Genomic DNA, 13,815 nt, shown 5'->3' with positions numbered 1-13,815 from the left:
TTTCGAATATATGAATAGGTATGTCGATTTGGGAACGCATCTGGCGAGGACGACGATAATTAGCAAGGATATGGAGCCACTAGCTAGCGAGTGGAGAGCATTGGCCAAACGAAGCGAAGTCTGGGAAGTCAAACGAAATAGGGCTGGAGAAAAACTGAAGATCTGAACTTGTGTTATGGCTGTGGACAAGCTGAGAACGCCGGGCACGGAACGGGGAGTGAAAAAGAGGAAAGAAGAAGAAAGTCGTTCAAGAAATTTCGGGGGATGTGCCGGAGCTGAGAGTAGGGAGAGAAGAATACCAGCAATTATTCGGGCCGCCAAGGTCTGATAAAGGGGGGAAATGTTCTAAGTGAGTTAGTATTGGGGGAGATGCCGACGTCAATATATATTCAATTATTTTAGAAACTAATGATGACTAGTATTTATTTATATTTTCATTTTATTTTTATAATAATTAAATTTGGCTAAATTATTATGATCGCGTGTTTAATTTTTGTTTGATACGATATTTTTAGATATATAAAAATTAGTTAGGATATACTCATGATGATATGAGTTTATTAAATTATTTGTGATGATTATTGCGTCTCTATAAAAGGGAAGCGAAATTGTAATTTTTTTACAGTTGAGTTTTTTTTCGCTTTAAAAATTATAATATTTTTAAATAATATTAATAAAATAGTTGAATTTGTAGTATCTAGTTGAATTTGTAGTATCTAAATTAGTCTAAATAAGCGGGCAACGTAATAAAAATATTATTCTTCGCAGTATTTTATTTAACAACGGAAACAAAGGCCACTAATTTTTTTAATTTTTAAATAACTATCGTTATTGTATGAGTCAAATAGCCCAAATGCATTTTTTCTTCAAATTTAAGGATTTTACTAAGTTATATTATATAAAATAAAATAATTAATATTGCAATCAAATGTCGTTTTAAATTGGAACTTGAAGATTTTGAAACTGATGTAAAACTTTTTTGGCACATTTTACATTTGGTAAATATTGAATTCCTTTGATATAGGATGTTACTGTAAAATATTTAACATATTTGAATCAGGGCAATGTAAATTCATCTGATTTTAAATTTTCAGAATCAGAGGATGATAACGAAATAATATCCATGATTACACTAATCTATTGAAATAAAATATAAACAATATTTAAATTAATAAACTATAATAATGGCTTGTTAAAAAAGTGAAATGTGAAAAAGGAAAAACAGCTGATTAAAAAATATGAGACTTTTTCTTTGAAAATTCGAATTAATATTAAATTTTTTAAATAAAATTAAAATGTGTTTTTAAAATTGAACAAGGTTAAATTCGAACGCGTTCGTCATAAATAAGGAACATTCAAAGTTAATCAAAAATAAAAGGAAGGCCGTTCATCATTTTTTTCAAAAAAACGATCTTGGTTCACGAACGTGTTCGTTTACAACACTAGTTATTATCATATCTCATTTATGGGTATTAATCCCATATCACGAACGAGATGGTCGGTATCTGATGAATCTTTTATCGATATCGAAATTCCGGTCATAATTCAAGACTATAATGGTGGTATGAGCGGGGTGAATTCATGCTCTATAGACGCCACATGAAACAGAAAAATAGTAAACATGTATCTCTTTTAGTATTTAAAGCTCAGATAGCTAAAGGATTGATGGTGTTTGGAAAAGAAAATGATAGAAAAGAAGGTAGACTTACTTTGAAGATTGAAAAAAAGAAGGATCATTTTCATCCAATCACAGATATTAGATTTGATAAAACAGGTGATTGGTCAAAGACTTTTCAGTCTGCAAAATATTTTTTACAAATTGTTCAACCCAGCCTGTAATGATTTCTTTATGAAGCTTCTTTTTTTTGAACTTTAAGCCTGGCCAATAAAAGTATTTTGCACCTTCCATATCAAACATTTTTATAATGCAAGAGATGTTCTATAATCAAAAATAGGTCAAATATATTGCTAGTTACTTATTTATTTGAAATTTAAGCAAAAAGGAATTTACATAAATGAAAAAAAAATTAATTATAGAAAAGTTTTTTGAGAAAATACTTTCAATCACAAAAGATCATTATCACCCATAAAATTATCATTTATATTTAAATATTTTATTTTAATAAATATCATATAAATAGATTACAATTATTCTGCAAAAATTTTTTTCCAGTTAATTAAAAATCATATAAAAAATATTTAAAAAACCATTCATATTAAAAACACATCAATTAGTGGGCAAAAGTTTATACGGTGTGATATAATTTATCTTGTCAATTTTTTTAAAATATATTAATAAATAAGTAATATTTTAATAGTCATATTAACTATGTTTTTGATGACTAATTATGGTATAATTTAAATATAAATACATAATAATTTCATAATATAATCTGAACATTTATAATAAATAAATATAATCAATATAAATATAACAAAGTAGATCAATTAAAGGTCCTTGGTTTTAAATATTTTTGAGAAATGTGAGTGTAAGTGGATAATCTCAATTAAACATAGATGATTCATAGCTAGTTAGAAGTGCAGCATCAACTGGTTCCATACAAGAAGGGCAAGTAAATGATCGCATTAGCCAGTCATCAATACATTTTGAATGGTATATATGCATACAAGGTAGATAACGTATTTCTTCATCTTTCACAAATTCAACCATACAAATCACACATCTTTTCAAATTTATTAGGATTATTTAAAATATCTTAAATTAATTTAATAATATATATTTTACTACATTATAATACAAATATGGATTTAACATCAGTTTTTTTAGTAAGTTCAATGAATATATATTTAAACTTATAGTAGTATGGTAAGGATTATTTCTATTTGTCATAGAGATAAACAAATCCTAGTTATTCTTATATTTACCTTTAGCCAAAGGCAAATTAATTCAAAAAGGAATATACTTAATATTCATGATTAATTTCCAAGTTTAATATTTCCACAATATTGATAAATAAAATCAAAAATATAATTAACTATTATTAAATATAAAATAATCAAATATGCAATTGAGTGATACTTGCAGTATCAGTTAATACCAGGGATCCAAACCGAACCGTTAAAAACCGATATTTTTTATCAAACCTGAACTGAACCTAAACCGCTAAAAAAATTCTAGCTGAACCTGAACCAAACCGCTAAAATGCCTCTGAATTGGTTCGAGCCTCATGATTTTATTCTTATAAAATAATATGTAAGTTATTATTAGCATTTTAAAAAAATTTCAATTATATTCAAATTATTTTAAAGATTATTATCAAATCACATTTGATTGATAAGTGTCTGTCCTAATTTTTATAAACTTTAGTATATTGTCATTTTCAACATTTTTTAAATATTTCAAGCTTATAAATTATAATGCTTAGAGAAAAATTAAATCCAAAATATTATTATTATGACATATCAAATCTGATATCATATTGGCAGTGCCGGCTACCCAAGTTAGTGTTGAAAGATGTTTTTCAACAATTAAATTTATATTATCTCCTTATAGGTGTAATTTGAGTTGGACGAATTTTGAAAATATATTAATTGTGCGACTTAATAAAAAAAATTTAAGTAAAAAAAAGTAAAATATTGTTCATATTAAATTACATTGATATTTATTTTTATATTTATAAATTAAATATTATTTTATAATGTGCAATTAATAAAAAGTTTTATTGTTTTTTAAATTAATGATAAAATAAAAAAATATTTTCCCTATACAAAATTCGAAAGTAGGGTTGAATCAAAAACGTTCAAACCAGTTTTTAGAGGTTTGAACTGAACCGATATTTTAATTTTTTATGAACCGAACCTGAACCATTATTTTTATCCAAACCTGAACCCAAACCAATATTTATTTCAGTTTGGATCCCTGGTTAATACTTTCATTTTTAACTGATGTCCATTTTTTTAATGCCTGCATTGCCATAAATTGATAAAAAAATTATAAACAAATTTTTAAACAGATAAGAAAGCATTGTATTGTTAATAATTTTTTCCTGCTTTTACTTGCTAAATTTTGTTGCAAAATAAACTTTATTAGGCCATGTCCAATCAAAAAATTTGATTGCAGATTTTTAAAACTTTATCAAAAAAAAGAAAGCTTTTTTTAAATATAAAAACATGTCAAAATATAATTTTAGAAAATTTCAAAAATTTAACATATGATTTCATTATTATTTTAAACCTTTTAATACTATTCAAATTTTTAAAAAAATTTTTTTGACATATATACTTATGAAGAATAAGGACATACAATTAAATTAATTATGACTACATGTTTCATTAACATTGAAAGATATTTTAAGAGTTTAAATTAATAATCATAAATATATTTGTGGTGATGGTAATAAAAAAATTTTTTTTTTCAAAGGAGTATATTTTAAAAAATTGGCATTGTTATCACATGGAGGTGTGTATATATCACTCTATTTGCTTTTAATTAAAATAAAACAAATAATTTTTTCAAACTCTTTGTCTATTTTGTTCAGATCATCATATTTGCCACGGGGCAAATGCTGGATCAACCCTATTCTCTTTGCAATTTTAACTTGTTCCTCCTCTGTAAGTTGATTCGCAGTTCTGGTGATATTAGGAGATGGATAATATATAATTGGATTGGAATTCTATCAATGACAATATTGAATTATTTTATATATAATAAATACCCTTTCATCAGTTCCATGATTTTGATTTATGTGATCATTGGAGTCTTCTATTAATAATGATTCGTTTTCTGATCTTGATATTTTAAGACAATTGCCCATTTTTATCCATTCTAACAATATTGTGAGTGTTTTGTAGATCCTGAGTTGTATTCAAGATATCATTATAAATAAACTATGAGTTACATTTTGAAGGAGTATTAATTGAAAAAGACAGTTAAATGACGGTTATTTATATTTATTTTAGAATTTTATTAAACTTAAATATTACAAAATTTAATCCATTCCAGTAGCGTCCGGGGTGGGAGGAGGGTGAGGGGACAAAATTTTGGAATTTTATATCCAATGTAATTTTGATAATTTTAGCTAAAAAAAAGAAGTAATTTTACAAATAATTTAAAAAATATGTTTTTTAGACGCATAAGATTGTAATGGCTAGTGACGCCCCTGATCTATACAAATATTTCTAAACGCCTTCCAATAGAAACCAAACTTTAAAGTAAAATAAACTTAATTTAGTTACTGTTTTAGTTATTGGATGGTAATGAATCCCTAACCCCCCCCCCCCCCACCTTCATTGAGAAACTCGCATAGTGTCTATATTAGAATGGGAAGGGGGGCAGTTTGCTTCTAAATTTTAAGGAAGGTGGATATCTACAGGTGGTAAACTAAATATTTTGAAGGGTTACGAATTAAATTTTTCGATAAAATATGGCAATTGATGTAAAAATTTATTTAATATTATTATAGACTTATTTAATATGCATAAATAGATTGCTAAACATCAACCTAACTTATATATTGCATACAATACAATCATAGTCGTTGAGTAAACTTATATTTGTTTTATAAGCGGCTCTATTTTTAAATTTAATTTAAAAGGAGGTAGACAATCTTATTCTTATAGCAAGCTTAGATCTGATCTCAGGGAACTCAGTTAAAAAAAATTATATGGGAGGCTTCGCCCCCTACCCCCTAATTTGCGGGCCTTTGGCCGTGTTTTATATTAATATATTATACATTTTTAAAATACGCTAATTCTAGACAGTTATTCTGAATTATTTTGTCATTTATAATATTTTGCATACAAAATAAACTAGCATATAAATATTTAAAACAATACAATAAATTTCTAAAAATAATATTTTTTAATACAAAATCTATTTAATACAGTATAAAATATTTTCGATTGCTGATATAAAAGAATTTTGCGTAAATAATTACAAGTGATAAAAAAGGTTAATTAATTCATATATATGCCTCAATTGATAATGGTTTTTAAAAACCACATAAGGCTATATAATTTTAGCAAGTTACATTGACAAAAGGTCATGACACTCACGATGGTAACCCATATCATAATTTATTATGTTAGATAGATTGATAAAATAAAAATAGTAAAAATCTTTAGAAGAAATTAGGCAAATATATTGTAGTTTTGAGTTATTTACACGGCAAGGATGCCATATTAGAAATGAAACATTTTTTAACTATAAAATAAGATCCAGAGTGATATGATTATTATAAACGGTGACAAAGAGAGGCTATTATAATATTATATATTTTATAACTTAAAGAACAAAAGAATTTATTTCATCTTCATCAAAATCTTAATCATCCGAATAATAATTTATTAACATATTCTTGATATCAAAATTTATAACAAAATAAAACTTTAATTACAACATCTCCCCACTTTAATCAAGCCTACAAGGTCATATTATATGGGAAATGATGTCTGTCGATTTATAATTTTTAAACACACTATATCTTTTTCATAAAATAATTTCTGGACACTACGGGTAAAGCAATCAGAACCATAACAACCTCTGACTACTGGCTATGTATTGTTCTCCATATAAACCAGATCCATTCTTTGAAATCACACGACCATAGTTATTAATAATACATACCTTGCATATGACATACACATACATCAATGCAAATATCCATAGTCCCTTACAATAATGATCTAGCATAGCATTTTTATATAATATTATGTTAACACAACAATTAAAATTTTAAAAATCATCGTCCACTCTTGTTGTTATCTTGTAACCTTCATCATTCAACTCATTCATCATATCACCCAATTGTTTGTTCCATCTTTGTACATATCTTATAAATCATTGTCCCCTCTTGTTGTTAACTTGTAATTCTCATCATTCAACCCATTCATCATATCACCCAGTTGTTTGTGTCATTTTGTAGATATCTTATAAATCATTGTCTATCTCGTTGTTATCTTGTAACTTTCATCCTTCAACCCATTCATCATATCACCCAATTGCTTGTGTCATATTTGTATCATCATCACCCAATTGCTTGTGTCATATTTGTATCATCATTCACTTGTTCACTCTAATTTTCATCTTCACCTTTGGTAGCTTTGTCTCCTCTTACTGTTCACTCCTCTTTTTTTTTTATTCCTTTTACTTTATCTTTTTTAAAAAAATTCTATTACCTTTTTCCATTTTTTTTAATTCATTTTTTTTAAATTCTTTTCCTTTCATTTTTTTTATATTCTTTTCTCTTTCATTATTTTTTTTTATTCTTTTCCCTTTCATTTTTTTTTATTCTTTTCATTTTTTAAAAAAAATTCTTTTCATCTTCTTTTTCACAATTATATCATATAAAATAACAATAATAAAAATATACTACATATGCAAAAATCTATGTAATATAAATTAATTTATATATCATATAAAATAATAATTATAAGAATATAATACATATGCAAAAATTTAGGTAATATAAATTTTTTTCTTTTTATATTTTAATAATCTGTTACATATTGTAAAAATCATTCATACCCAAAGTAAAAATTTATGGTCACCACCATATTTAATAAAACATCTCCAATATTTTCACTCTCACTGGTAAAATTTATGGTCACAACCAAATTAAATAAAACCTTTCAAATATTTTCACTCTCACTATGTATATATATATTCATAACTCCTTCATCTCCTTTCATTAACAATTACCCTTATATAGTTTCAAAAATATTTCCTATCACAAAACCATATCAAATCAACCTGTAATTGTTAATACCCACATACATTAATTTACAACAAAAAATAAATAAAAATATAAAACTAAAAAGAACTACAATATTTTTTATATCATTCATTTACCAAAATACTTTTACACATTTCAAAAAAAACAAAAATCCTAATTTAAAAATAATCATTACTTCATTTATATCTGGTCAACAGAACCATAATTAATTAATAAACCCAAAACTTATATATTTATCTTTCATTTAAATTCAATACATTCTTCCTCACTGTCGTATTTGTAAATACGTACATTTTATATTTTTTTGTTTACGCGAAATGCCAATCAACCGATTAAAATAAGGTTGATTGGATAGAAAAATTAGATGTAATATATTATATGTGGATTATTATTTATTTTTTTTGATGAAATTAATTAATTTTTATAAAAATTAGGGATATTTTTTTAAAGAAATGAATTTTCTTTTGAATAAAATTGTTGGATTTATATTGTAGTTTTATTTGTCTTTTGATTTGATAATTTCCTATAATTCTTGACGATTCGTTTGTTAGAAAGTTTGGTTGAGTTCCGGGAATTTGTTGGGTAGATTTAGATTTGTTTTAGTTTGTGTTTGTAGGTTTTTTTTTAGTGGTGTCTTGTGACGCTGATAGTTTCCTAGGAGTTATTCGGTTTAGAAGGTAAAACAAAAAATTTTTAATTATATAATTTTTTTAAGAATTTTTGACTGCGCATTTGTACTAATCATTATACGATTCTGATAGAGAAGTTTTTATTTAAGGTCCTGTATTAATATTTTCTACAAATATTTAAATTTTTGTAATTGATTATTAGTATTAATTAAAAATTTATGAGCAAATGGTTTATTTTTTTAGGCCTAGTGGGGAGCATAGTTTTGGGGATAAGATTCTCTTTTATAAGGAATTGGGTTATAAAGTTATGTATAAGAACTTTAATGAATTGGATTTAGGTAAACAGTTGATTACTGTGGGAATATTATTAATGATGTATTTATTGATTATTATATTGAAATTGTTGGTAAAAAGGGGTACTGCGGTACTGGCAGGCATGTATTGCAATTGGAAGAAGGACACTGCGGTGTCAGATGTTTATAAAAAGAAAATGGAGGAAACGTATTTTAATTTAATATCGGATATTTATGGGAAGAAAATAGCAGACTTGGAAAGTAATCTAAAAGATGTTTTAGAGGAAATCAAGGCTGGAAATGTTGGGGAGAGGTCAGATAGGATCCTCCTGGAAATGAAAGAAATGAAAGAAGCCATCAATGCGTTGATGAAGGAGAGCAAAGGTCCGGTTAAGAGCCAGGTGAGTGATAGAAATATGAATAAGAAATTTAATGATTACGAGGAAAATAAAAGATTTGTGGAAATGATCATTTGCCATCGTTGCGGATGGCGAGGACATAAAAGGGATACCTGCGTAGTCCCAGAGCAAAGGTTTAAAGATGGATTTCCGTTAAAGAGACCTGAAATAGGAAATGCTAATGTAAAAATGGTTAGTTTAAATGGGGCCAGATTATGTTTTAAATGTAAAAGGCCGGGACATGTAGCTGGGGACTGCATGGAAGTATCACGTAATTCGTGTTGACTATATGATTGGAAGGTGAATCATATAGGAGTCGGGGCTCCGAGAGTTCGGAAAAATTTGTATAATAAAACATTTAATATTATTAGTCGAAATGAGGGAAATGATAGAATTAAAATAAGAAATCATTCTCGTAATTTCCTTGAGAGGGAGGTTAGTCGATTTAGGTTGGAACAATATCCGAGGAATGTTGTTCGTTATTCTTTTAGAAGGGATGTTAAGAATTTTATTTGGGAAAGATGTCCCACAAATCTTGGTAAGAGAAATGTAATTGTCAGTAATAAAAATTTGAATTCCGAGTTGAATTTAAGGGGCAATGAGAATGCCAATGAAATTATTATTTTAGATAAAATAAACGCTGATTCTCCGATTAAAACATATGATATTTTAATGACGGAAAAATTAGATGGACCATGTTTGTGTCCGAGGGTTAGTTTGAGGATTGATCATAGGAATATAGAAATGCTATTTGACACCGGGGCTAGTATTTCTCTAATGTCGCAGGAGAATTTTTATAAGTATTGGCCTGGGGGTAAACTGGAAAAAGAGGCTATGTGTGTCAGGCAGTTTGATGGGTCGGAAGTCGCTGTGTTGGGAAAGGCGAAATTGGGGGTTAATTTTTTCTTGATTTATGGGTAGTAAAGGAAAATGTTGAGACTGTTATGGGGTGGGATTGGATTACCAAGCTTGGTCCTCCCAATAATTATTGGAATATTTTTAATACTAGTGATAATGTAATAGTGGATGTTGGAGAGAGTGAAAATTTGGATAATACTAATAATAAAATTTGTGAAATTTCGGAGGAGATGATGGAGAAATCAAGTAAGTTGGATCGTAATGATGAGGGAAATGAGAAGCAAATTGTGGCCGGGGGAAAAGAGGATTGGAATAAGGTTAATCAAGCTATTCCTATTCTAGTAAGGCAGTATGGCATTATTTTTGATGAAAAATTAGGTTGTTTAAATGATTATCAAGTTGATGTTCAACTGAGGGAGGGTTTTTCACCGATCTTTTTGGCTTGTCGGCGAGTTCCTTTCGAATGGAGGAAGGAGATCGATGAGGAATTAGATAGATGGGTGAAGGACGGCATTATTATTCCTGTGGGATATAGCGATTGGGCAACTCCGTTAGTGCCTGTTAAAAAGGCAAATGGTAAATTGAGACTTTGTGCGGATTTCAGGGTCACGGTGAATCGATGGGTGGTGGAGGTTAAATATCCATTGCCTAGGATTGAAGAGATTTTGGCTCAGTTGAAGGGTGCTGTTGTAGTTTTGTATTATTATGATATATATTTGTACTGATATATTATAAAATGTCAATCAAAAAGAATATATTTTATTTATTAGTTATTTTATCGAGAATTGATATTCAAACACTTGGTATTTTTTTGTTTACTTTTTTACTTTTGACTTTTGATAAATATATTATACGAGAAAAATTAAAATGTTCATGTTTTATGGAAATGTGAAAATTATTTTAATTTGATGTTAATAATTTGAGATTCAGTCGGGGATTTTATAAAATGAAGAATATTGAATTGATTTTTTGAAATATATTGTGAAACAAAAAAATTATATTATTATGAGATATCATTATGAGATTTTGATTGTGAAAATTAAAATATATTTTGAATAAAGAAATTATTGGAAATTAATATATTTACAAATAAAATATTGGTGCAGTGGTACCAGGATTCGTTAACACTTATTAGGGAAAAAATAAGTTTGAGAAAAATATAAAAATTGAAATATTTAGAAAAAAAAAATAAAACAAGAGAGTTTTATAAAAATAAATTTCAGACGTTATTAATCAAGAAAAATATTTTCTAGGACCGGGTTCCTAAAAACATTAGTGGATTCCGGATATTTAAAGGTAAGAAATTTATTTTTATATTATAAATTACACAACGCAATAGTAGGATTTTTGGATTAAAATTAGAAATATATAAGATAAAATTTTAAATTTTGGATAATTAATGAAAAAATGGCTTTTTATTTTAATGATAATTATAATAAGCATAATATTAATAAAATGTCAAATTTTAAGAGTAAGTAATTTTAATAAAATATTTTTTATTATCTATCGGCATATCTTCATATTTTTTTTCGTAACATAAAAAATATGATTGTAGTGGCATATTATATATATTGTAATATTGTATTTTTGTTATATGAAATGTCTTAGTATGTTTTTTTTGTGGTTCATATTATTTTCTTAATGATATAACGAAAATATATATGTAATTTAATAGTGATAATTATAAATTATTTTTTATCTCTATTTGTATTCTTTTATTTTGTTTGTAGTCAATTATTTGTTTTATAATTGAACATTAAGAAAAAGAAAATAATTATAAAGGATTGTTGAATCCAAATTTATATGTATTATAAAACAAACAAAATATATTAATTATTATAATCTGCATGTCGAAAGAAGACAATTAAGAGTTAAAAGTCAATGATGTTCAAAGATAAGATTCGATAAATGACGAGGAAATAATCAATTCATTAAAGAACGATAATTATATGGTATCTGGTTTTTTGAAGGGTGGGCGTGTTGTAGTTTTGTATTATTATGATATATATTTGTACTGATATATTATAAAAAATGTCAATCAAAAAGAATATATTTTATTTATTAGTTATTTTATCGAGAATTGATATTCAAACACTTGGTATTTTTTTGTTTACTTTTTTACTTTTGACTTTTGATAAATATATTATACGAGAAAAATTAAAATGTTCATGTTTTATGGAAATGTGAAAATTATTTTAATTTGATGTTAATAATTTGATTCAGTCGGGGATTTTATAAAATGAAGAATATTGAATTGATTTTTTGAAATATATTGTGAAACAAAAAAATTATATTATTATGAGATATCATTATGAGATTTTGATTGTGAAAATTAAAATATATTTTGAATAAAGAAATTATTGGAAATTAATATATTTACAAATAAAATATTTATTTTTCCAAGGTGGATTTTTCGTCGGCGTATTTGCAGTTACCTTTGAGAAAGGAAATCCGTAAATTATTGACGATAACGACTCCAAAGAGGTTGTTTGCGTTTTGTAGATTACCATTTGGGTTGAGTGTATCTGCTCCCATTTTTCAACGGACCATGGCGTCAGTTTTTCAAGGATTGGAAGGAGTATTTTACTATATGGATGATGTGTTAATCACTGGAGTGACGCCGGAGCAGCATAATCAACATTTGGAGGAAGTGTGTAGGAGAATTCGTGATAAAGGCTTGAGAGCTAGTAAGGAGAAAAGTGTTCTGGGGGTAATGGAGGTTGAATATTTGGGTCATCGGATTAATGGAATTGAAGTGAAACCTTTGGATAAAAATTTGAAGAATATATCGAACATGAAACGGCCTGACACTAAGGCTGAGTTGCAGTCTTTTTTGGGTATGGTCAATTATTACCATAGTCCAAAGGTTTCACTTCAATTCCATTAATCCGATGACCCAAATATTCAACCTCCATTACCCCCAGAACACTTTTCTCCTTACTAGCTCTCAAGCCTTTATCACGAATTCTCCTAAACACTTCCTCCAAATGTTGATTATGCTGCTCCGGCGTCACTCCAGTGATTAACACATCATCCATATAGTAAAATACTCCTTCCAATCCTTGAAAAACTGACGCCATGGTCCGTTGAAAAATGGGAGCAGATACACTCAACCCAAATGGTAATCTACAAAACGCAAACAACCCCTTTGGAGTCGTTATCGTCAAGTGTTCTGGGGGTAATGGAGGTTGAATATTTGGGTCATCGGATTAATGGAATTGAAGTGAAACCTTTGGATAAAAATTTGAAGAATATATCGAACATGAAACGGCCTGACACTAAGGCTGAGTTGCAGTCTTTTTTGGGCAAAGGTGGCGGCGCCGTTATATGATTTATTGGAAAAAGGAATTCATTATGAGTGGAAGGATGTACAGCAGATTGCTTTTGAAATTTTAAAGGAAAAAATTGGAAAAGAGCCAGTTTTGGTGTGTTTTGATAATGACTTGGAAATTGTTTTGGCGGTAGATGCCTCAAATAAAGGAGTTGGTGGTGCGTTATTACAGGTAATAGAGGGCTTGGAGAGACCTGTATTGTTTTTCTCGCGTGTTTTTCGTGAGGTGGAAACCAGGTATTCTGTGATTGAACAGGAGGCCCTGGCTGTGATTTTCGGGTTGACAAAATGTCGTGAATATTTGATTGGTAAAAAATTTGTAATTTTTACTGATCACAAACCGTTAATTCACTTATTTCGGAAAAACAATCGGGAGTTAATGATGTCTCCCCGGTTACAACGTTGGTTGTTGTTGGTGGGCAGCTTTAATGTGGAGATCCGATATCGTTGCGGTAAAGAGAATTGTTTGCCTGATAGTTTGTCCCGATTAGGATTAAGTGAAGAAAATGATGAAGGGAACAAGGATAAGGTTCGAAACAGTGAAAAAGCCCTGGTTTGTTTGCTTTCGCATATGCTCAAAGGGGGTCCTATCAATTGGGAGGATCTTAAGTT

At 27.8% G+C, this 13,815-nt stretch overlaps 1 protein-coding gene across 1 annotated transcript; it reads right to left on the bottom strand.

The window, feature by feature from the left end:
- Positions 1–2,230: 2,230 nt before the first annotated feature.
- On the bottom strand, positions 2,231–4,866 carry LOC135928149 (RING finger protein 11-like). Its single transcript, XM_065464516.1, has 4 exons — positions 4,860–4,866; positions 4,677–4,815; positions 4,480–4,634; positions 2,231–2,684 (listed from the first exon to the last, which is right to left on the bottom strand). Coding segments are annotated over exons 1-4 (477 nt in total). The 5' UTR covers positions 4,862–4,866; the 3' UTR covers positions 2,231–2,503.
- Between the last annotated feature and the right edge of the window lie 8,949 nt (positions 4,867–13,815).

The sequence above is a fragment of the Gordionus sp. m RMFG-2023 genome, chromosome 4 (genome assembly GCF_954871325.1).
Source record: "Gordionus sp. m RMFG-2023 chromosome 4, tfGorSpeb1-WG-v2, whole genome shotgun sequence".
In the NCBI taxonomy this organism is placed as follows: domain Eukaryota; kingdom Metazoa; phylum Nematomorpha; class Gordioida; order Chordodea; family Parachordodidae; genus Gordionus; species Gordionus sp. m RMFG-2023.
Note: the sequence above shows the minus strand (reverse complement) of the source record. Positions and strands in the feature narration are given on the sequence as shown.

Coding starts and splice junctions, on each gene's coding strand:
- LOC135928149 (XM_065464516.1), bottom strand. Junction 4,635..4,676: donor ATCATGGAACTGATGAAAGG/GTATTTATTATA, acceptor TGTCATTGATAG/AATTCCAATCCAATTATATA. Junction 2,685..4,479: donor CTGAACAAAATAGACAAAGA/GTTTGAAAAAAT, acceptor AAATTTGAAAAG/ATGTGTGATTTGTATGGTTG.